General features: G+C 39.1%; 1 protein-coding gene across 1 annotated transcript in view; it reads right to left on the bottom strand.

Annotated features, from left to right (window-relative positions):
- FRMPD4 (FERM and PDZ domain containing 4) overlaps nt 1–26,474 on the bottom strand; it is a 305,963-nt gene that overhangs the window by 19,991 nt on the left and 259,498 nt on the right. Inside the window, 3 exon segments of the mRNA XM_062574603.1 lie at nt 88–195; nt 1,378–1,482; nt 9,844–9,889. Coding sequence (XP_062430587.1) covers nt 88–195; nt 1,378–1,482; nt 9,844–9,889 — 259 coding nt within the window.

The following is a 26,474-nucleotide window of genomic DNA, read 5'->3' on the forward strand; positions in this document are numbered from 1 at the left end:
GTTCAAAATAAATTACAGTTCTCAAAAGGTCTTGCAAATTGTCATCCTGAGCATCGCATGTTATGGGATTTGGTAGATTTAGCCTACCTTTATTGAAGTGCTGCAGTCAAAACGGAAAGATTTGGTTTGTCCATTTTCTAGATACACCTTCAGAACATTTGGCATGAAAAGAAGCGAATTGTCCTTAACTGTTTCCTGCCAAGTAAATTAGTGAATCAGATTACAACTCCACTTTTCATGTTAAAAGGGAAATCGCAATTGTCATCTATAGAGAAGGGCATCGTACAGATGAGCATGTAACATCTGAAAATTATTTTGTTAACTCCAACTGAAAGCAGAATTAGTTACGCCCTACAAGATTCTAGCCATGTTCATTACAGCTGCATCTACTACCTATCTTTTTGTTGGAATAAATAACTGTTTGTGTACATTTTATTACTGACTTAGAATATTTTCTTTCCTTAAATACTGTTCCTCTGACAATAAATTCTACCGCTAAAATTGAAACATTTTCAATAAAATAGAAAAAATAGGTTACTGTGCCTCTGCAACACAGTAAGCTATCTAGTGTCTTTAATCTACAAAACTGGAACATCAGAATCATTAGTAAAAATTAAAATCAAGATGTTACACATTTTCCTTGATGCTGGATGTTAAATTTGGCATAATTTGAGAATAATAATGTATAATACTGCTACTTAATTGTGACAATTCAAAAAAAGAGTAAAACAAACCCCAAAAGGAAGAGAAACAAATAAGGCTTTGCTTTTTTAACAAAAGCAAAATCTGCTGTGGAAAAAAATACAGTATCACTTCATGTTTGAAAGAGTTGAACAAAGGCATCAATGCAGAAAGATGTTCTGGCAAATTATGAAAACAAGCTAGATGTTCATGTTTAAGGAGGAGTTCAGTGGCTCTCAGAACAAGGCTCACTTTTCCTGAGGGCTGGAAAGAACAAGTGCAAGTAGATAAACCAAATTTTAAAAGAGGTCTGTAAGATAGTGTTAACTCATTTTCCTGACATGCTATTTCTCTTGAGTTGATGGGTTTTCCTTTTACAAAAATGCCCTGAAAAAACAAGCAAGCATTATCAAGGCTATAAAGAAAGATATATGTGCGCTATCTCCACAGAATGCATATTCACCAGCATTTATTTTTTTTAAAGAGCCATTTTTTTTTTTACAGTTTAGGGGCCCAATTTGTAGATGTGAAAACATGAGCCTTCCTAAAACTTCAGAAGTAGAAATATCCTTTTCTGTTTTTTTGCAAGCCTATCACCATTGTTCCTACTACATATTTTCCTTACTTTCCAGCCTTGAGGCATACCTTTGGATGAAATGCTCAGTCCTTCCTGAGGTTAAAAAGTTGAATACTCACCGACACCTGGCCATTGATAATTACTTCTTCTGAGAAGCGCACTTTGACAGGATTGGACTTCAATCTTGCCTTTTTTGCAGCACTAATAAATGCTGATTTAGGAGACTGGAAGGAGAAATGATGACAACATATATCACACAATTTCAAGTTACAACACATCTTTCCTCTTTAAATTAGTTACCTTGTTTCTCACACATTGGGTATTCCACATATACAGTAATACTTTGCATACTGTCCAATGAGAAGAATGGAAATATAGCCAAACCATAATGCTCCTTGAGAAAATACATATACACAAATATATATAGATGGGTAGCACATACTGAAACTTATCCCACAGTCAGACTGGAGCAATGAAAAGAGCTGTCAGTATATACACAAATTCCTGATAGTATTTTATCAATGACTGCTGTCAACCACACTTGCTTGCATGAATGAACATTGATCAGGGACCAGTCAATGACTTTTCCTTCAAATGGAAAATTTTGGAATAGTCCATGAGAAACTACATACACATACTCACATAGATTTCAAAGAAAAGTTTTTAGAAACTGGCAGGATGAAATCTAAGTTGTTTTTGCATGCCACTGACTTATTATCACATGGAGAATGTGATGACTAATTCCATGGGCTCAATATCAACCAATAAACAATGAACAGAAGATGTCACACTCCACGAAATATTAGAGTCATCTGGTAATTCCTGGAGTTCAAAACAGAACCAAGGAATAGAAGTGAATGCTTTCTCAATTTCAGAGTTCATTCTTACTTATTTTTTCTCTAATAGCTATGACCATATAGTGCTTTTTTTTTCTACCAGTAACAGCATACGAAAGAAAATTCATACACAGGATCAAACCAAGCTGAGTTTCCAAAATCAGTGATGAAAAACACAGAAGGGCCCCAAAAGATCAGAAACAGTAGCAGAAAAGAAAAGAAAGTGAATTAGAAAAACAAAAATTCTTCTTCAGTGAGACGGTACAACAAGAAAATGGTAATGCAGCATGCTCACATACAGTACTCTGGAAATGAATACCTAGAAAAGAGACAGCTTAAGGTAACACCATGATTAAGACCGTGCACACATGCCCTTTCCAATTTCCCCCTCCTCCATCTGGTGCTCCCTTTCTGCAGTGTGAGGAGCATTTTCTATCTGACATCCAAGTAACGGACTGCAATCTCTCTATTCCTGCTGCCATGGGACAGCACAACTACAGGAATAGGCTGACTGGCTTTCACTTGCAAGGACAGGTGAAAAGAAGAGTATCTTCCAGGTACTCTTCTTGCTGTAAGAGGCTTTTTACAGCTGTTTGCTCTTGTTGCAGATGAGTCACCAGCCTCGACTCTCTTTAGATGCAGCCTGTCAAATTTTATTCTGGATTCCGGTACGGTTTTTCACATACAGTAAATCTGGCAGACCGCTATGTCACTTTGTTGTTTGCTCTCTAGAATTTCAAAAGTCAGGGTTGGGAGGGGAGGAAAAATAAACACTTAAATTACCCCCAAAATGTGATAGGGGATTCAATACAATTGAAAAGCTTAAACATACATCAGGTCCCGGGAATCTCCTCGGGCAATAATGTTCAACATCACTGCTTAGCAAGAGGAGTATACCATCGTCTGTGATAAAATGTGTGGCTTCCCTACCTCGTCACTTCTACCGCTGCCTGCCTGCACAAGGGAAAATGGATAGACTCAGGCATATTTCAAGACACTCTGGGTACACCTGAAAGTAAACTGCTTTCTAAAATATCTTCAGATTGTATAACAGGGATATAACAAAACCTAGAACAGCTGTGCCAAGCTTTTGGGGAATAGTCTCCGATGATTAAAGGTTTGAATAATATCACAGATTTTACATTTAATTACACTGTCTCCATTGTGCCTGTGTCTGCATTAACTTGGCACTTGACATTTTCTCTTTGAGAAAGGAACCACTTCCAAAAAGCAGGGGAAAAAATAAGCAAAATATTTATTTTTGATTACCAAAATTTACTTGTCTAACAAAACAGCAGGAATATCATCTGCTACTCTATTATATTTCAATGTCTTATCATTTCTAGGCTAAGAACACTATCAATAAATGATTCAAAATTTATGGAATTCTAGATAAAAGTGGCAGGTTCGTTTGTTTCTGATATGTCATCTTTTAGCCAAATGGAAGCCATTATTCTCAGCCGATGACCTTAAAGTTAAGCCGATGACCTGCAGGTAAAGTATTTGCATTGTCACAGATAAAAGCAGCTTAATTAGAGTGACTTTTGCAAAAAAGACAAACTTCACAATGTGTAACCTATGCAGCATTTTCTGCCGAAAGCTCAAATTTATCAGGAATTTGGGTAATTTTTACTTGCTTACATAGAATTAAGTAAAACTTCAGCTGATCATTTCAGCATTACTTAGAGAAACTGCCAGCAAGAGCGATGAAGCACTGCACAGAGATTTGTTTGGAGGAAAAGACTGTGAAAACTGAGACCCTTCTTTGAACCCTGTTTGTGATCATAATCTATGGGCATCCCATCAGCAGGGTCAAAGTATGAGAGATTGCTAGTAATAAGAGGAGACTTTCTGGAAAATACTATCTTTCTCATTTTTTGGACTTCTCAAAACTAGATCTAACTTTCATCAGCAGCATTATAGCAGATCAATTGCAGATAATTGCTTGAAATTATACCCTTTATTTTGCGGGAAGCTGTTTTTTACATTGACAAAAGAATGATCAGTGTTTTGCCCACTTCTGCAAGTCAGCTGCAATTTGAGGCGATTCCAAGTGAAATGGTGTTTACATTGTTGCAAAAGCCCCTCTGAGTCCTCTCACTGGTAGAGCTGTTGCAACAACAAAATCATTCCTCATGCTCAAGAAAAAGAAGGATGTAGCAGCTTAGAAGAAGATAGCGTAGTACTGAGTTGCCATAAGGAAATAAAACAAGGCAGCAGTATGTAACAGTCATAAAAGGAAAAAGAAAAATTTGCTTTCTGAAAATGAGTGTCAAATCAGACTAAAATAGTTTTAAGTAGCCATAAATTGCATATATACAATCAATTTTAGGCTTGTTACCCAAAATTAGTCTTTAGTTAACTATGAAATATTATGTTTGTTAGGAAATAAGGAAAAATTGTATGACTACAAAAATGTGTTGATTTTTTGGGCCATCCCTAAAGGCAAATATGCGAGGCAAAATTTAGCAAGCAAACAAAATGTGAACAAGAGGAAAAATTAAATTTATTAAGTGGAACAGTATGTAATGCCCCAAAGCAAACTAAATATTGTCATTCATGGCTGTGAGCAAGGCTGAAACAACTAGACTGCATCACAAGAGCATTGCAGAAGAGCAGGCAGAAACGGGGAACTAATAATGTTGAGAAATTTTACTATGCAGTAATTTTTATCACCACAGTGCACTGACAGATCGCCATCAGGAGTGTTCCTTTGTTAAACTCTCAGCACAAGTTTAATTGCTGAAGTAATGATTAGATTTCTGATTACTCTTAAAAACTGAGTTTCTTCTCTCCTAAACAAAGTGATCTACCAGAAATGATGATTACATTTTGTTATTGCCAGAGGGTAATCGCAGTCAAATCATTAGTCACATACATATATAACTTATGCATTCAAGGTGTGGAACTGCCAAACCTTATTTTAATCCAGGAACCGCAAAAATTTTATCAGTTTCCTCTACTGTAAACAACAGGTTTATTGTGACTGTCCCAAGTACCATGAGTGAAACAACAGATCTGTTTCAGACTTCGTGGCATGTGTGGACATCTCACCTTGTCTCCTGACTAGATGGGCCTGGACCCTCTACCTCTACATTTTTAAAACATGGAGGTCCTCCACAATATCCTCTTTCACTGGCTGCTTGGGATCCTCCTTGTCAAACTTCAACCCTTTATATTTATGGATTACTCTACATTCATGACTATTTCTCATATACAAGTGATGTCTCTTAAGTGCAGAGAAGTACATAAAAAGACAGCCTTGCTGTACTGCTTGAAGCCCCCCTGAGCAAATTCTGCCAGGAGGAGGACCTCTGGGAATGAAGGAACCTTCACCCCAGGCACCAAACAGGAAGGAATATGTGAATGATAATGTACCTGAGGTTGGAGAACGGCTAACGAAGAGGGAAAAGAGACCCAACAACAACTGTGGAGCAGAAGAGAGGAAGAATGAACAAGTATGAGAAAAAGGCCAACAGGATGAAGGGTGGAGAGGCTGAAACATTTAACAAGAAATTTTACGCAGGATTTTCACATATTCTTTCCTCCTGAACAGACTGTGTATTTTGTACAAGCACACTCTAGAAAAATAGGTACAGCCTAAGAAGAAGCCTCCAGAAAGAAAGGACAGGTGCAGCAGCGCACACTGGGATTTACACCACACACCAGTGAACGAGGAAAGGCTGTTCAACATAGTACTTATATGAGGGGAGTCCTGCCCACACAGCGAAAGGGTTGTTGGAAAGTGGCCATGTACCAGCCTGCACTTCTACGAAGCAACACACTGTTAGTATGTTCATCAGTAACCACATTATCATCACGCTGTGTCTAAAACTAAAGACACATACAGAATTAAGCATGCTAAAAAGCTTACATGGAAGTAATGCAGTGGCAATGGTCCTAAATATGATTAGGAAAAATGTTGTTATGTATACACTCAAAGAAAAAACTGTCACCATTCTACATCAACTTCTCAACTGCAAGTAGTCAAAAACCATCCTGTTCAAAAGACTCATATGTCTAGCTTCAAAATGATTTTTAAAAGTACAATTTGATATTCTTTTTCATTTCAGGTTTCTAAGTCTTTGGAATAAACCTGTTTATTTTTTATATCCTTGTTTACAATCAATATAGTTGATACAGTGGGCTGTGCTATTAATTACACAACTCCAGAAGGGTAAGCAGAGTGAAAAACAGACAGTGAGAAACTTTGAATAAAGTCACAATCATTACAATTCATAAATGACTGTTATTTACTGAAGGTTCTCTGTAAACATTTTTTCTCAGACACATTAACTGTATTATGACATCTCTTTCAAATGGATGTAAAAATAGTAAAAAAAAATCTTATTCTTTTTCCATCACCGAACAGCCAAATCACTGCAGATCTCTACTGGGCCTGGATTATATCCAAGGACCTTAAGAGATTACTAATGAAAGCAACGCATCAAATAATTTCTACACATAAAATCTGATCAGAAAACAAAACAGGCACATTATTTGAGTAATGCTTAAAAGTTAGTAAGGCACCAATCTGAATGATACTCCATTTATGGAATAAAATGGTCAGAAATGATAATCGAATGCCATAGTTATAGAAATCAAAAATTTAAACTGCTTCAAGTGCTTTAGCTATTCAGTCACTTCCTTATGAGCAGTGGTGATATTAACCTAGCAAAGATTTATTAGACTGATGGAAAGAAGAAGAGGGCATAATGCTTTGGTGTGGTCATAATTAAAATGAAATTTTAATGAGTTTAACCATTAGACAAAAATGAATGCACTTAAGCAAAAATGATCTGCAAAAACTTTCAGAAAGTACTATGTGAACTACAGAGTACTATAAATCTAGATTATTTTTACTTTCACCTGCTATCATAAAGAATGGTTACTTGAAAGCATGAAAACAATACAATCATTGAACGGTGTAAATAAAAACAATTAAGAAACAGCACTGTAATCTGTCTTGGCAGATATTTTTCATGCAGTCATAGAAACAAAAAGGTTCACCATCAAGAAGAGAGCTAGCTGAAATGTTTCTAACAAAACATATTTCTCCCAGGAATGGAAAAGAAGGTTCAGTCTTTATTTAAAAGTCCTTAATTTTCCTTTGTCTGGTTTGTATTTCATCGTTCCAGTTTTATGAGTAAAATGGTAAAAGGGAAAAGGGAGGCGTCAAAACTAAAGAAAAGAGGAAACATGTAAGTATCATAGCTTTTGAAGACATAATTATTGTTCAAAACTGAAACAAAACGCTTTTGTCAAGGGACCTGGTGCACTCAGAAGTACATCTGCTTCTCCTCAAACGGAAAAAGACGGCAGAGATGGCCACGCTGGCGCAACATGCAGGTGACTAACAGTCAGGTTGTGGCCACGTAAAAGTCCAGCATGAGCCAAAAGTTGTAGAATAACTCAGAGTACCAGCAGACTTCACTGCCCAGGGTTCACATGAACTGAGGGACCCTGTGCTGCATGAGGGCCTCAGTTTGGGTTCACACACTGGCAACTCCCCCACTGCTCCTCAACCCTATGCACACTTTGTTTCCACTGCAAGGAACCTGGGTTTGAAAGTGGTGAGAGAAGGAAGCTATGATCCAATACATCCCTGGTCTAGATAGTGGTGGGAAGCATAATAGAAGCGGAAAAATCAGGGGAGAGATGCAGGGTGCAACAGTTCAGATTCAGCCACTAGGCTGGTGCCACATCCCTACTTTGTGATGAAAACGGGTAATTAAAGCTAGTGCTACTATGCATGCAACCACCACACCTTCTGACTGTTCTGTGGGCATCCTCAGGGAGATAATCTTCATGTCCACATGAGTTAAAACTCCCATCACTCCCAAAGCATGGGTGCTTTGTCTGCTGAGGTAGCATTGGGTACCTGGACTCCAGCAGGCACGCTGGGGGGGGGGGGGGGCAATCCATGCATATTACCATGCATAAACTGGGCATGTCAGCCTATACTGTTCCCCACAGGAAGCACAGTGCTTCAGCACCATTTTTAGCTTAGTGACATCTAGATATAGTTTAGTTACTGAATAGCTTTTGATGCTATATAAAGAGAAAAGCAGCTTCTGCCTTATGAGGCTTCAAATAGGGGTTGTATCCAAACAAACTGCGAAGATACCAGGTCACAACTTCTCCAGAGCAACTGCTGGAGGAAGACAGTACTTGTGCTGGAAATGTCTCCCACAGGATATGTTGCGCACAGTTCATTTAGGTTTACAGCTTCCCTTATGTTCAGTATAGACAAGCTTGCTCTCCTACCAGCAGCAAAGCAACAACAGGCCACAACACCTCGAAGGCATCCAGTGCTACAGTTTATGGTCACTTTTTAATTCAGCAAGTAACCATAGAGTCACATGTATCTGCTCTAAAGCACATGCCCTTTTTTTCACCTGACAGTTAAAGAAAAGAATAAAGCCTGTCAACTAATGAAATAAACCAAACTATATAAAAAGGGGAAGCATTTGAGAAACTTTTCCCACATTATACACATTTTCTGTGTGATCAAAACCACTGTTGGTAATCCAGATAGCTTTAAAGGCATTTGGGTCTCTTTATTCAGCCAGATCATGTCTGCATTTTCATTTAAGAAGGCTGAGATCTACCAGATCCCTGCTCACCATACTGCTAGCAGTCTTACTGCAGTGCAGCAGCCACTGCCCAGTTTTGTGGAGGAGCACATGTTTTTTCTCCCATGAATTAGCTGCTGTGTGGATGGGCTTCTAGAAGAGGTATGTGACCAGGACAGCTTACCTATACGGCCACTTCTGAACCAGCCAGAAGGGCTAGTGAGCAGTAGAGAAGTAACACAGTAATGACAAAGTTGCATTTGCAGAATTTACATTTTGGCTACTTCAGCAGATGCATGTGTTTCCACATCTTTGCATTAAATCCATCTAACCCCTTATTCTTGGAAGGAGAAGAGGCAGTTAACCCTTATCAATCAAATCTGTCACATACCAGGCTATCAAATGGGGAAGTGTTGAGTGTTATCTAGTAAGGGACACAACTGGACTCACTCCTGACCCATGGTTGAGGCCCCTCAGTAGCCTGCAAGATGCATACGGTTGTGCATAGGTGTGTGGGGAGAGAGGGATGTGCTCCTTCTCCTGGGACAGTCTCTCCAGTTTCTCGTCTGTCCCTCCTCAACCAGGGGGGTCTGGCCTGAGGGCTCATAAGCCCACTCCCCGCAGCACTAACAGAGGTGTAAAGGGGTGTGTAGCCCCAGCTGGCATGGTGGGGCACAGCGCTGGACCTCGCTGCGACCCAGGCCCCCTCACTGCAGTGGCCCCCCACCCTTGCCTCTCGCCCAGTCGCCTAGCGCGCTGCCCTAGAGAGATGGAGCCCCCTCGCACGCAAGGAAAGCTAGCTTGATACACAAGTGCAACTCCGCGGTGACAAGGTGGACCCCTGGGAATGCCAGGAGCTGCGACAGACCAAACCTTGAACCGTTGGGGGCTGCAGGAGGACGGTGCCAGCACGAGCACTGGGCGAGATGCCTGCATGCTCGCGCATCTCCAGCAGCAGGAGTTAAAACATACCATTATTATTTAAGTTACTGTTATGTTGTGCACAGTACATGGTAACTCACAGTCTTAAATACTACCTTTAAAAGACACAGCCCTTAGCTCACTTTTTTTTTCTTTTATTACACAGACAAGCTAGAGATGCAGACAGCATATAGGTGGACAAAAGCCACTATGTTGCTAGGAAAAGAATTTAGGGAATGCCACAGATACTTACAGGGTAAGGTTGAACAACAGTAAGGAGGATTGATTCTTTGCAGCTTCTGCAAAGAAGAAAGAAAAGTAAAGCAGAGTAAATATTCATACTTTAGCACACTACAGATAACCAGCTTTTCTTTTTAAAGGAGAAAAGTGCAGTTCTGTGGCAAAATGTTTATTAAAATTACACAGCAGAAAATTACAGAAACTAATAATATGCCAAAATAACAATGAATATTAAAAATTACATTTTTTGCAATACAATGAAGTGAATTGACCTAACTTTACAGTTTCTACAGAAATATTTGCTCTGTCGCAGAGGCTCACATATTGCAGTGATGGTTTTCTCTAATGAGAATGGAACAACATCTGATTAATTCTGTGTGTTCAACATTTATAAACTACATATTTCTGTTGCCTACTTAACAAATGTAGATCATTTTTATAACATCTAGCTCTTGTAAAGATAAGGCCAAATTTATCCGAAGACAGCAGTACTTTCAAAACAAAAATGAGGACAAAATTTAGTCCCCTGAATCTTCTCTACTTCATCTTTTCCAGTGGGTGGAGAAAGATTAATATTTGAAGAATAGCCCAGTTAGAATTTTTAGGTTTTTATGATATTACTAAAGAAAGGTTCTTCTTTAAAACTGTATAGCTCTTTAGTATGAAACTAGTGCAAACAGAACATATAAGCAGCTCTAAACAAACTGACTTACAGGACAAAGAGAAGAAATTAATGGGAAACTTAACATGATCAAGTCCTTTAGGCAACTTAAATGACAAATAAATGCAGATTTCTCACCATAGGTGGGCAGTTGGTGGTGGTGAATGACTGGGGAAGAGTTACATTAAAGTGGAAGAAGAAGGAAAATAGCAATCACAGTCAATATTTATTGTATTATGCTGTTAGACAGACAGCTTCTGAGGGCAGTATTAGCTAAGGAAAGGTCAGCTGCCATTTTGTTGAGATGGAGTTGATTTTCTGTTGGGTTTTATTAATTTCAAACACAATTAATTACTTATTTATTGCGTGGCTAACTGAAGTGCAACTGATTTAGCACGTCTGAACTTTTCAGCAGTACAAATTAAAATAAATCACACTGCATTGGTTTTATGCATTATCATCTTATATGGCATATTCACATCATTGATTGCCATTTAAAAGCCAACAAGCAAAGAAAATAGAGGAGAGACTGACAGACTCATCAGAAAATTGATCTGGACTATCAGACCATATTTGGTATCACTCTGCAGGACAACGGGGCTAACAAATTCTGCTTCTGCTAAAACCATCAGCTGTGCAAGAGATAAGATTTGACAAAATATCCCCTACCTACAGTAAAATCTGTAAAACTTCAATTTTTACCTGCTTCTTATTAGATAAAATATTTATCTCATTACACTAAAAGAGAGTAGGTAGATTTTCAAAAGGAGAGATTAAAGGCTTTGATTTTTGTTTGTCCTTAGAAGAACAGAAATAAAGACAGATTAGAAATCCTTTTTTAAAAAAATGATGAGCTACACATGGTGAAAATGAAATATTCTTTCACAAAGCAGCATAATTGCATCCTCGTGATGCGTTATCATAAATACCGAAAGGAGCGTCCCATGATTGTTTTTTCATTTTCAGAAATCACGTTCCAAACTTAAACTCCAGAAGTGAAATATTCAATCATGAAATGACATTTACACCTCTATTCACAGTGTTGATTTTTGTGAAAATCTAGAGTGCATTTTTAAGATCTGTAAGTCATAGAAGGCATTTCTGAAAATCTCCACTGTTTTACTATTCCATATCATCGTTCCTTTTTATTCTTGAGGACTTTATAGTTTAAAAAAAGAAATCTCCCTTCTTTAGCTGTTGGTTTTGACTAATAACTGGATTCACTCTATTTCTTTCTGTTCTACCTACCATATTTTTGGAATTCTGAAAACACACAATAATGAATGTAGTTTATCTCAAGAATCTCAGTCACAGGTATGCTATATCCATGTAGTTTATCTCAAGAATCTCACAGTCATACCGATGCTATAGCCAATATTTCATTGCCATATTAATCTAGGTATAGGAGCAGACAGCGAGAGGCTGCAGAGCTGTTAGCTATGGGATAAACTGCAGCCTTGAGACAAGTACTCCATGCCCAAATGACCTCTTCAATTACTTTAAGCCCACTAATTTATATTCTTCATGGACATGCTCTAACTTTACAACCATTTTTACCTCCTGCTGTGCAGCTGCCTTAAAGAGTTACCTTTATAAAAGGAAAATCAACTTCTCATGGAAACATTTTTCACTTCTTCACTATTCTCAGATAAAATCTGTCCAAGTGCAAGTATAGGCAAGATTTATCCTAGACTAACAACGGCTTTGTTTTATATCAAAAAAGGGTCCCTAATTTTAAGAGATATTTTGGAGATAAGACTTTCTTACTGGATAATCACTTGCACTGGAAAGACCTGAGAGTATTCATTCAGCATTTGAAGCTATAATAATGCTGTTTAGAGTGTTTGGTTCATGCATGGTACACATTTACAAAGCAGGTGTCAAGCACAATTTATAGTCCCCTCATCATTAGAGAAAACATTTTCTCTGAAACTCATGCTACATACAAAACACAGCACAGTTACAGGAGAAATAAATATTTAATCAGCAGCTATTTGATCTGCAGTACTCACTCATGACTCCACCACTTACATTAAAACTTATCTCCATCCACGATGACAGAACTTCATAGCATAGCACATCACTTTCTACTTCCAATTCTGTTACAAAACCATATATATTTTAAAGATAACCCTCGCACAGCACCGGAGACTGCCAATTGTGTCATATATTATATCCATCACAGTAATGGAAAAATAATGAAATCACTTGAGAGTGTACTGTGATCAGTAAGTTTTGTAGCTTAAATATATGTCTACCTACATATGTCCATGTGTGCTATCAGATTATGTAAGCTAGGCACATCACCATACTTAAATGTGAGCTGCATGCTTTTAAAGAACTTCAGAAAGATGGCAAAGGCCATAACAACAACCACTTACTTTCCCACTGAAATGTCTTTTCCTCCTACAAGACTAAGACTAAAGTAAAAAAATTAGATATACATATATTACAGACATTTAATTATCTTTCATAGTCATTTAACCACAATCTAATCATTTTTCTTTCAAATTTAAAGTACTTCCCTTTAGAAGTCAAACCGCATTCAAGATCAAACATACACAGTTCTAAGCTTTGAAAATGCTTGCAGACTTTTCAGGTGCTCGCTAACAGCGACAACAAAATAAAAGATCATCACATTTCTTTCATTTACTGGCATTAGAATGAAATGGTGAGAACAAGACTAAAATCTCAAAAGTGCAATGGGAATTTCAGTGATTTATGTATTTGTCCTTTCCAGCACCTTGCACCGTGATTGTATTTGTCCATTCACCCTACTCCTCACAGCTACTTAGGCTATAACAAGGAGAGAATATAGATGGTTTGAGAATCAAATTACAGACCATTATAAAGGTTAAAGTTGTATTACAAAGTATTATGCGTCTTGGACTACATGAGGCGTTAACATTCTGCTACAATACTGGTCATTGACTTTGTCTGTGAACTTGCAGCTGGAAATTACTGTCTCTGGCTTCCACCTTAGCTGGAAGTGAGCAAGGGATGTGGGGGCAGCTGAGGTCTACATGGGAGGAGTGGGGGAACTTCCAGTAGCTCGAACAACGGGATGAGGTGGCTCTGTTCTTCACACATGTCCTACTGCAAACAAAATAGATGAGAAAAGAGGAAGGGTATATACAACCTGATTCAATCTCAAAACCTGAGACAGGAAAATTACTATTTACAGTATATTATTAAGCCTTTAACAAGGAAGCATACTAAGTACCTCTCACACTGAAGATGAAAAGAATAACAGCTCTTATTCAGAAGACCTAGGTTCCATAATTAATTTGAAACCAATGTATAATAAATAACATAATTCACAGAGACTACAGTCAAGGCAAACCTTTCTTTTAGCCCTAACTTTTCTATGTTTCACTGACACTGGACATCAAATTCTAAAACTCCTGTTTTGAAATGCTGTGCTTCGTTCTCTGCTATTTCAGGGCCATCTATTACATTTTGGGTCTTCCTATAAATAATAAGGCCTCAGTTTCACAATTACAGCGTTAGATGCCATGATTTGAAGTATAATTCAGACTACATTTTTGAAATAAGGAAATGGAACTCATTCAAAAACCAACTGCAAAACATAATAGGTTAGCTCAAATATCATATTCAAAGCAAAGCAAAGTAGAACTCATCTTCAAATTCTAGCATGCAGGTTAAGAAAAATCACTCAGCATTTGAATGTCTTTCATTATTATGAAGATTAAGGCAGTAATAATGAACAAAGAGCTTGCATGAGAAAACTGAAGTCACTCTATTTTAGTACATTAAGAATGATTTCAAAAGGATCATTTTGATTGGAGCTGTATATACATTTTTACATAAAAACCACACTCTTCTACAGTAGTTATCTTCACCTAAGGGAGCTCTGAATATCACTTTTATAGACTTCTATCATGTGTGATGGCTTCTGGGGGAAGAAGAGTTTGCCCTAGAGATTTGCTTGGATTTACCTCTGGGCTGCAGAGACCTTGGCGGGACAGAGTAGACTTGTCTTAATTCATATTGCCAGCCCCTGTCTGCATGCTTCTAAGCCCTAAAGTGACACGGAAGTGCCTGGGTAGCCTGCACCCCTGAGTGGAGGGGGAACCTTGATAAGTTGGTGAACAAACTCAGGATTCACTTAAGCTCATGACATGGGGCAATGGAGGGGGGCAGGTGGAGAGAGGGACTTCTCAGGAAGACTATGCCCTTCCCCAAGGCTATTTGCATCACAGAAGTGGTGTTGTACAAACATGTGTAAGCTAAATGCCCATGCTCACCAGGCTTAAATCTGCATAAGTGCAAAACTACCAAGGAGTCCTCAATATTAGTTCAGGTCTTTGATGCAATGAAACAGGGTTGTGTAAAGGACCCCTAAGAAGTCCAACTTTTCTATACAGGAGGATTTCTCCAACAAAAACCATGGAGGGAAGAAAAGACACACACCTTCCCAAAGGAAACGCTGCAGCACACGAACTGCAGGCAATGTTTCTATGATTCAATGGTTTTTAAGTGAGTAGTATGATAAATTAAACTAGGCTGAAAGCCATGTTACTGAAGGCAGATTGCCTCTAGTCTGAATTCCATGCACCTAGAGCTAAGCATTGTTTATTTTAGCATCAGGTAGAGAATTTCATCTTTCCAACCCTAAGAAGATGATATTTTCCAGCAAATTCTAGGAAAACTCATAAAAATAAACTTTGTCAAAACATTGCCCATGCATGGTACAAGGACTGCTTCAGGGGGACAACAGTATTTCAAACTGTACCTGTGCAGCTGGTTGTAGCTACTTCCTGTGAGCCTCTTGGAAGATCCTGTGCACACGCAGAGATGATGTATCCTGCCATCATGCTATGCAGGTAAGGTCAGGTACACTGCACACGGCGTTACATCTCCAGTTCCATCTCAGGACACAGATGCAGGAGCAAAACAGGCAAGATAAGCAGCCAAAGGCTGATAAAAATTAGGTATGTTATCTTTAGGAGGAGGTGTGAGGTTTGGGGGGGAGGGGTAATATTGCATGGTATATAGTTAGAGGAGATGGGATGTGAGGCCAAGCTCTTGCTTTGTTGGAGGAAGAACACACAAAAAGAAGGAGAGCATCAGGTTAGGCATCATTTTTTCCTGAGGTGAGAGAGTATAGGGCATAAAGACCACGGGCTTCAGGTCTTATTTTGGAGAGAAGAAGACTGTGTTGTAGTCATGATTTTGGAAGGCAGAAGGATGATACCCATGGTTTGGAAAGCTGGCAGCTGCTGCTTCTACCACTCTTAATGGCAGCACCTGTCCTTAGCCTCACTGTCAATGCAGTGAAACACTTGCGACATCCAAGTTACTTAGACTTGTGAAGTCCTGAACCCCACACATTAATTTGAATGGCTGTGCTGCTTCACTAAGTCCTTAAAATTTAAGTAAGTCTACCATCAAAGATGAGAAGGTTTTCCATGGCAGATGCAATCTGCACAAGAATCTGGGAATTCTACAGGATTCCTATCGAAATATCCAAGCCCTGAAAACTGCCCAAGTAATGGATGCTGAAAATGACCACCGCCACATAAAATAGAAAAGTGTAAGTGCAGGATTATTACCGCTCTGCAGGATCAAACAGAAGTAGAAACATAGCTACAAGAAAAGATCTCCTGACTCCAACATAAATAACTTCAATAATAGCATACAGAAAATTACTGTCAAAGCAAACTGTGTTTTATATAAATGTTCTTTCTTTTAAAGGTCTGGCATGGTGTGAAAGTCAATCTTTAAAATTGTCACAGTCTGCAACTGGCACTAATTGGAGCCCTTGTTGGCAGTCTCGGTAAGGGGCCAACAAGTGAGCGAGTATGCGGGCTGAATTACTGCCTCTTCCTCTGATAGAAGTGGTCCCTTCAGATCAGGTCTGTGGCATATTTGCAGGGGTACATACAGGGGATGCAGTTTCAGATGCCTCTGCTGTAAAGGCTTTGAGAATAAGAAGGCCTCTCATTCTCTAACACAGTCTGTCTGTTAGGGTTGCACCTGTACCAAATTCACTCCTTTCTTCTTCATTAGCACTGTGATCAGGAGTGCCCTATGAAGTTCCTGAATTTAAGTAGTTCATTAAGATCTACATTCCCCTCCAGCCAAAATTGTCTTGTTTTCCAGAAGTACCCCAAGTCGCTTATGTTCTCAACTATAAGGTTATAATCTTTGTAATTTTGTTACTAAAATGCTAGTCAAGAAATAAATACCTATGTGCTCTGTGCAAGACTGTCTTGGTAAGACTGTCTGGAAACATCAACAGCAGCATTATGTTGCTGTCTAAATACTCAGCAACTTTACCTGCAGTCCATTACCAGGCTGTCCTACGAGTGCCTCGCTTGTTCCATCCGCCCATTGTGGAATGCAATTCCGAATGTCAGCAATATACAGAAAACACTATATTGATTGGGCTCTTATTAGGCAACCATTTTCCTACTTATATAGATCTGACAGTCTCAGTCAGCCTCTGATAGGACCCTATTTAAGCCTCAAGACAGAGCAGATAACAGATAAAGAGTTACTAGCTCTGGAGCCCTTTATTTCAAAAGAATCATTATTTGCTCACTTTGGCCAGCGCAAAAACAGCGAGCCAGATGGGCATATATGTGTATCCGATCGAATGAGACTTTCATCAAGTCAAACCATTAGCGTGTTTCAGCCACTCTGTCATAGCATAAATGACTTCACACTGCATGAGGATGCTATACTCCCACAGAGAAAAATGGATGTGCAAAGCATAGAGCTTACTCCCCTATTAATTAATTGTTCAGCTGTCCTCTTCTAATTAGACTTTCTGTACATTAGTTTTAAAGGATCAAAGACAGATAAAGCACAATAATATGGGTCTCTCAGGCCGCTCATCCAGGCCAAAGTTTCCGTGCTAGTTTTCCTACCATTAGCTGTGAAAGTTTCAGTAGCTCTGAGGAAGAGTTATTTCTCAAAGTGTAATACATACAACACAATATAAGCAAGCCCCAAGAAGGCTATTTATGAGACATCTTTAAGAATGATGTTCCAGAGATATAGAAATACAGCGATAGGCGTGATGTTACGATACTATCAACATAAAGAATTTACAGAACAGAGTGGTCTCATCTTAAAAGAGGCAGCTCCTCTCCCTTGAAAATATCTCATCCTTTTTTGTCAGACTGTGTTGTTTCCATCAGAAAGTAATGACTTTCAAACAGCATTTCTGCGGGTATTTTAAATAATCCCTTTTAGATGGGGCCCTTTCAGAATTGAGGTAAGTGCAATTCTATTTTTACATTCTGCAGCCACAAATGTGCAAAAACTGGTAGGCACACAAACGCTGCCCACTGCATACACTGCTCAAGTAAGTTAAATCCATGCAATTAACTTTTGCACTAACATATTTACACAGGACTTTGAGAAACTTCAATTTAACCAAAACACTGAGGTTTCAGAGTAAAATGTGAAAAATGATAATACTCTACAGAATCAGATCCAATGCTGCCATGAAAGATTATGCTTTGAAACACTGAAACAACCTCATGTACTGATTCTCAGGTCATCCAGCAGAGATGTGGCAATGCCTATAAAATCTATCTTGATTACTCAATTTAGTAATCAATAGATTTCTTAATTTTAACTTTAAAAATTGGAGCCACCATGAACTTGTAATGGCTGCATATGTGGTCACAGCAAAATGGCATTTGAAAAATGCTAAATGGCATTACAACAATTCTCTAATATTCTAAACTTTTTGAGATGCTGCTGATGTTCCAATTGGATTCAGAATTCATTTTCCTGGAACTGGGAAAGGAAAATGCTCAAACACCTTGAATGCTTTTTTGGACAGTTCCCAGATGTATCCCTAAATAATGTGAATTAGATTAAGAGGGGCTTTCTCGGGCACTACTGAATTTTTAGTGACTGCTGAGACATCTTGGTACACTTACGTAGCCATTTAAATATTTACCCTAATAGTAGAAAAAGAAAAAAATAATAAAATTTACAGAACTCAGGGAAATGCTGAACTTTCCAAACCCTGAAAATTGGTGTTAAGCCATTCATTTACTTTATTGCAAAAAAGAGATTCAATTTGATCTAGCGACTGAAAGGGATGTTTTGGAGAGTAAACCTAACTCTGATACCCACATACTGAAAGCGTGTTGGTTTTGTATTGTTTTTTCTTTGAAAGAGATATAATGTAAATTTTCACTTAAGAAAGAATTTCTCTTTGCTATTGGTTTTATGTCTCTCTCTGCTGGCAATGTGTTACAAAGATAACAACCATCCCTTTTATTTAATAATTCGGTTTCTCTAGTCTCACTACAGCTGACCTCTCACGCACCATTAGAAGTGAGAGTTTTGATTTCATCAAAGCCGGGCTACCGGTCTTCATTATAATTGGCAGAGCAGCATGGAGTTCGCTTAAGATGAGGACATCTTGACAATAGAGAAAAAAGACTAAAAGAGAAATAACAATTCTTGGACTAGTCAAACAGCATCAGGAAAAAAAGTCAGCAGCAAAAGACCAACAGCTATGGTTACGGTTTGACGAGACACTAAATCAGGCTTTTGAGTTGTCTGTACCAGAGGAAAAACACTGCGGCCACATGCTGCGGAGCTCTAGGCCACTGTGCCAACACCGTCCATCAGCTCCAGCAGGCTCAGAAACCCTTTGCTTAGGCTTCATTGAAGCAGATTTTCCACTGCATCAGGTTATTATCTCTCCTCCAGTAAATGCCATAAAGTTAGCAAAGAAGCCAGCATAACCTTCACAACATGCCTAATGGCTAATTTCACAGAAACGTGATTACACGTCTAGCCCATACTCAGCTTAAAACTGTATTGGTGACTGAGTAAGGAGAGCACAGCCCTGTTACCACTGACCATGGAGCTGCTGCCTTCGACAACAACCCCTCTGCCTCTAGCAGTGCCCTCCTTTGCCTACAAAGGCTTGGCAAGAGCAAGGCTGTTGATACACTGGCATTAACGTATTGTAAGTATTGCTTCATTATTGCTTCTACTTTCCCAAGAGTCTCCCTCTATTCTGATTTTGTCATACTTGGACATACTTTGGACAGGTTTGCTTTACAGCAGCATTTTGCACAGTGAAGTCTCGGTCAATCAAGATAGCAGAACAACAAAACAAGCAATTCAATAAAATGCACTACCTGAAGTCAAATACTTTAAATGAATAATTAAGACTATAAATTAAAATAAAAAACAGTATAACCCTGTTGTTTATGCCTAGTTACAAAACAAAAGCTGAGAAACAAGGAATCCACATACTCTAAAAATACATTTAAAATGAATTTGGAAAAAAGGAAGTGAAACAAAAGACAGCCCAAAAAGTCAGAAACTGCACAGAGAGACTCCTGTATCAAAACACTGCAAAAGAGATCTATAAAAATTAAATATTAAAGAAGAGAATAGATCACTAAAAATGACAACAAAACCTTAGAGATATTTTTATTATGTGACAGATTAACCATAATCTTTTACAATCAGAGCTTCGTTTTCATTTGTACTGAAAGCAACAGAAATCCTTGCTGCTGCTACTCATAATCTGTACTTTACTGGTATTTTAGCTTTGAGGTTAGGGCACTGGGTATGTATTAATGTATAGTGAGGTGTTCATATATGTCCTTCATTCTTGCAGCTATTCATTTTTTTAATGCTTGTTAAAAAGCAGTAGAAAATCAGACACATTTGGCTGATCAAATGCTAACCAGAATCTACTAAATAGTTTAGAAGCATCTTGTTTTAGAGAGTTATCTGGGCTTTTATTAATAATACATAAGAACCACATGGTGATTTTTATGTCTGAAGTACTTCACAAGCATTTTATTAGTTCTAAGTAATAAGGCCAATGAAGAAAAAGAAATTAAGAAGAGGAAGACAAATTCAGAAATGAGATAAAGCTCTTGAATTCAGAAGCACATTGTATTTTCAAGCACTGTATTATATACTTTTCTCTGTTCAATATTATTGGCTTTACTATTGTTCCTTAAGAAAGAATACACTCATTCAAAGAGAAAATGATATTTTTCTTTCAGATGCCTGAATGCTATTCATGTTGCTTTTAACTCTTACCTGATTTTTCAGGCTATCTGATCCAATCTAAGATTATCTCTATTCTTTGCTATGGAACAGAAAGTTATTAATGAGCATGTTTTAAATAATTATGGACTGATGGAAATAGTTTTAAGAATAAATGTTCCAACAAAACAAGATTAATTCAGTTTCTCATTAAGTCAAGTTTCAGTTGTCAGTGGCTGGGTTTTTGTGGGTTTCATCTTATTATATCTGCAAGGTTAAGACAATTGGTAGACACTGAGCTGCAGAGACTAATGCAGAATGATTTTTGCTTACTGAGTCTGGAATAGAAAATTGGTTGGTCAGATGCCAAAGACATATCCATGTGCCAGTGAAGCAGTGTAAGTCACAGCAAATCTGATTTTATAATGATTTGGATGAGGAGCCAAACAGGCGACTTCTTAAACTACCAAGCACATGGCACAGTAATTCGGACAACAGGAGGCCACACATGTAAACTCGCTGGTCACGTTTGTGTCCCCACAAAAAGACATACTCATTGCAATTTTCTTTTCAACCAGAATATTTAAAAAATAGACTGATACAAGGAGAAACTGATTCAGAACTGTTGCCAGCCAGCTAACCATGTGTCTGTGTTAAATTACACTATTTATTGAAGAAGCCCCACCATAAATACACATAATACATCCAGAATGTGTAATATTCAAAGACTTTTCTCCTCCCTTTCATTTTAAAAAAGGGCCAGTTATTTATTATGTTAAAATCAATAATAAAATATGGCTTTAAAAATCTATTTTGTTTGAAACTCTGTCCAAGCTTTCAAAGTCATGTATTTTGTTAATTTTCAGTTAATAAATCTAAGTTTGTGCTAGTTCACTTAGCTTAGTCTTTATGCTCTTACACCTTTCAATTTGTTTCCCTGCTGTATCAGAAGTAGTTAATCTGTTTTATGTTTCCTTGGGGACAAAGAATCACTAAGAAAAGCCTCTTTGGCAAATTAAAAAGTGAATGCACAGTGCGCATAAACCTGCTACTTAGGGGACAACTTATATTTCACTTCAGCAGAAGTTCTTCCTTGAGAAATGCAACAATACTGCAAAACCTAAGGGGTGAAGGAGTGTTTGAAAATGGGAGAAGAAAACTACCCTACAAACGTGAACCAAGCACAAAATGATGAACGGGTCCATTCTTCTGTCCACATAGGAGATGAAGGCGTAACTGCAGTGCCCTCAGACGTATCATCTAGATACTATGGGCAACAAGAGCAGCAAAGACGTGATGCTGCTCTGTTTGGCATCGGCTATCCCCCAGGAAAACGCCCACACCTGTGGAGCCAAGTGCACAGCAGCACGGTTACGATCCGCCGGGGCAGAGGCACACGCGCTGCAAGCCCTCCCTGCTCCGCGGCGCCGGCAGGCAGCCCCGGCCGGCCGCCGCTGCTCGAGCGCACAGCCTCGCCGCTCAGCAAGAACGGGAAAATTAAGCAGTGTTATCATTGCCCCCTCTCGCTCCTCGGAAGCTGTGGGCAACAGTGAGGGCTGACGAGAAGGGCATTAAAACATGTCTCTTCCTCAGGAAAGCGGTGAGCGGGAGCTGGTGCTGAAGCTGCTCCGGGAGGTGGGGAGGAGGAAAATGCATAAGTTGCCAGAGAGCTGAAGCCAGAAGGTGGTAGGACGAAAGATGGATATTGGTACGGGTTAAAAAAGAAAAAAAGACTGAAGTAGGTGACTTGCTAAATGGATTTTACAGGCATTTTCTAAATAATTTACTTGATATACTTGTATTTTTCTACTAACCTTTGCAGCTGATCAAATACCACTTGCTGAATATGTACAATCGCTGCCCTAAAGAGAGTTATATGTAAAAATAATTTGTCAAAGATTATGTGCTGTATGGAGACAACTAAATCTTTTGTGATCGTGGCCAAGCATCAGGTTGTAGCACAAATCGAAAAGCTAACCCCAGAGCTATGTGTGCCACGAGGCTGCTACCTCCACCTTCCACTGGGTCTCAGCCTTTTCTTTCTTTTGGGGAACCCAACGTACGCAACCGTACTGGTTTCCCAAGCAGCGGAGTAAAATTAACGACGACGCTAATACTAGATTTAGACTAGCATAATTTAATTCCCACTCAAATGAATTCACTTATTTTACCCTTTCCGTTATGGAGTCTCAGCGGGGGAAATGAAAGCAGGGACATCTCTCCCCCGGCTGGGCAGCATTTCAGGCCTCTGTCTCCACCTCTTCACTTTGAATTCCTTCCAGCACGCTTTGCACTGAGTGCTTCCACATGAACAAATACAAAATTATGCACATAATTTCCTGAATGAATATCAGTGCTGATGAAGATTAGGAACTAATATTGCCAGCATTCTTCTTGAGCTTATTACTGCTAGTTAATACAATGGCAGCTGAAAGGTAACCTTGTTGACGTTGTCCTTATCACAGAATTACAGAATGGTTGAGGTTGGAAGAGACCTCTGGAGATCATCTAGTCCAACCTCCCCACTCAGCAGGGTCACCTAGAGCATGTCAGACAGGGTTGCATCCAGGTGGGCCTTGAAGAGCTCCAGAGAAAGAGACTCCACAACCTCTCTGAGCAACCTGGTCCAGGGCTCCGTCACTCTCACGGGGAAGAAATTTCCCCTCACGGTCAGGTGGAACTTCCTGTGCTTCAGTTTCTGCCCATTGCCTCTTGTCCTGTCACATGGGACAGGTGAAAAGAGTTTGTCCCCGTCCCCTTGACACCCTCCCTTCAGGTACTTGTACACACTGATCAGATCCCCCCTCAGTCTCCTCTTCCCCAGGCTAAGCAGGCCCAGCTCTCATGCGTATAAAATACATCTTTTCACAGAGCAACCACTTAACCAGCTTTCCAAGTGGATACCGCATAAAATTAATCTGCTAGAACAATATGTTAAAGGAGTTGGTCCCAAGAAGATTTTTTTTTTATCAACGGACCTAAATGTACTTATATTACTTATAACTAATCCCTCTAACAGTAACAATACTAGGCACCACAGGCTGGTGGCACCACAGGACGGACACCCTCCCCATCCAAGGAGGAGGCAAGAAAAAGGCAGAATATCCTGGCAGGAAATCTGGCTAAGGATGGAGGAAATGCTGCATTTTCTGCTCAGGCAAACTGTAGGGACAGCCAAAAAGCATGATGTTAGTTTCCACCCCTCACATCTCTTTTCTTACCCTTTCCTTAGCTGCATGCCATAAATAACTGCATTATCATTCAGAGAAACTTATTCAGCCCAAGAATAACTTTCATTCAGAGAAAAGACACTTCTTTATCAACATTACAGCTGAAGAAAATAATCTCATTACAAACAGACCTCTGCTTTCTGAATTTAAAATAAATCAGCAAGGAGGTGCATAAAAAATAGGTTTAGTTTATAACATACCTCCTGGAGAAAGAAATTCTGCTTAAAAGTAGGGTTTTGTCCCCCAGGATAAAACAGATACTAACCACAGGTCTTGTTCTTAAAGGTTTTCACTCCACAGTCAAAATAACTTTAAGAGCAAAACATTTCTCCTAACCTCATTTAATGCTTTACTCATGCATATGGTGAAAAGAGGAATCTCAGTCAGATCTAGTACCAAGACGTAGTTTGGTGAACGCATTAGTTTATCACCTCTACAAGATAGTTAATTACATGTGTTTCAAAGTCCTCCTGGCTTTCAGACCTCTTAAGAGTATTAAAAAGGTTTATTTCAGGTTATTTAATAACACTTTTGTGTACAACTGCCTCGCTATACCTTCAGAGCTGACAATGAAACAGTAGATGTCGTTATTTCAAAATAGATTTAAAATTATGAACCCAGTCACCAAAATCTCCCACATGGAACTTGAAGTGCTCAATAATTTTGTCTACATAATGAAATAAGATTGCACGGATAGCTGAATCTTTTCCATGGTAATTGCTTCTCTTATAGGAATTGTTTCACATCAGAGTCAGATTTTCTCAAAGACAAAGGCAGTTTGTGTTCTCTCTTCTAAGACTGAACTTAAATGTAGAGGTGTCTGCATATTTTACAGTTTAGCAGCAGGCTGATTAGAAAAAAAGAACCTGTGTTTTGCTACTGACGACCTCCCCCCTGAAGCTGAAGATGAGTGCCCTACAAAGTTTGTATCAAGCCAGACATATCATCAACACTTTCCTGGATAAGAAATTACAATATTTCATTTTGAAACTTGTTTTGACTTGCCTTAGTGGCCGAACACAGAGTGGGTAAAATATATGCTAAAAAACATTTACATATTAAGGCTAAGTGAGCTTAAAAATATTCTCGGGTTTCCTAAATAATCCATAGGCTGTTCCTATGACTTGAAGCACAGCGTTGGAAATAAACACCCAAACCACTGTGCTCAGGCCTCTGTGGCAGCCACGCTACCACATAGCCTGAGTCAAACCTGGAAGGACCCCGGCCATCTACTCCTGACCACATATACGGAGGTTTGGACAACTACAGACAGATCTACAGATCAGACACATTCCCTTAGGCATGCATGCTATCCATGTTAAAGTGCAGAGTACCTTAGACATTGTGTTTACCAGGAGAAAAAGAGAGTGGTGCCAGCTGGTTACACCGCTTCTCCAGAAAGTTGGAGATTTGGCATTTATGTCCTCTAAGGCTTGAGAAGGCTCTTTTATTTCCCAAGACTGTGCTGAGCCACCTGTCCAAAAGGCAGGAACTGCTGAAGCTGTGCCACTCCGTAAAGAAGAATTTGTGATTCGTGGTGCTGCAGAGAGGGCAATACCCTGAATACCCTGACACAGAAGCTCCCCTGGAACGGCCACAGCCTTTGCTCCCTACACAGCCACTGTATTTTACATAATGATTATTTGACACAAAATGCTTAGGCAGACGTACAGTCCTCTTATGCAAGTGCTCTAAGCACAAGCTATTACATAAAAAGGGTGAGGGCATACCACTGCGGCTGCCTCTGGCTGCAATTGCAAATAAAACTGTCAATAACCATCTTCTCCGTGCAGAATCCAGTGCTGTCAGTGTGGGCTGCACTTATTCCCGGCATGTTCCTGAGACTGAGGGCAGAGAAGCTCGCTCTGTGAATTGCAGATGCACTTAGGTGACAGACTACAGCTGAGATGCTCAGTCCAGCCTATAACGAACAACTCTAGGCACTCATACTAGCAGAATTTCAGAGGTGAGATTCATCGCACATACCTGTAGCTATTTAAAGGTATGAGATATCATAGCTTAAAATATTTCTCTACACACCTTCCGTAATCAGAGAAGAGACACAGCTGCAAACAGATGAGTTTCTCCAGTCTTTGGAATGGCTACAGGTGACTAGCTGAGGCTAGAGGCCCAACTTCAAACACCTAGACATTGCAGACAGAAATTGTCAGCCAGGTATGTGAGCAGTTTTACTGTTGAGAAATCACCCTGGACTGTCACATGCAGAAGCAGATCAGCAGGCTGTTCTGTGCTTTGCATGCAGGGTTTTAGGCACCTAGACTCCACTATGGACACTGTGGGGCTGGCTGCTGTAGTTCAGCTCAAGTATGATGCATAAAAATATGCACCTCATCTATAAGCGGTCAAAATACCTTCAGTGAATCTGAAAAAAATGAGATATTAAATCTTTTCTCCCATAGAAAATTCCTATGATGGACAAGCTCAGGGGCTTGCAAATATTTCTCTCAGGTACACATTCCATTCTTTTACTGAAGAGTTGATACCATTATTTCATTGTTATTATGTTGAAGACTTTCATTTAAAACTAGTTGATGAAGTCATTAGGCAGCATAATTATCGCTCACCTTAGCTGCAATCATGAGATAAGCAAAATAGCTTCAGAAGTCTTATCAGCTCATTTGTACACACTGATAATGATCTATCTGCGCAAGACTAAATTCATTGTTCCAAGGACATGCATTAAAATTTAATTCTCAAAGGGAACACAACAGAAGATTTAGC

The sequence above is a fragment of the Rhea pennata genome, chromosome 1 (genome assembly GCF_028389875.1).
Source record: "Rhea pennata isolate bPtePen1 chromosome 1, bPtePen1.pri, whole genome shotgun sequence".
NCBI classification, from domain to species: Eukaryota; Metazoa; Chordata; class Aves; order Rheiformes; family Rheidae; genus Rhea; species Rhea pennata.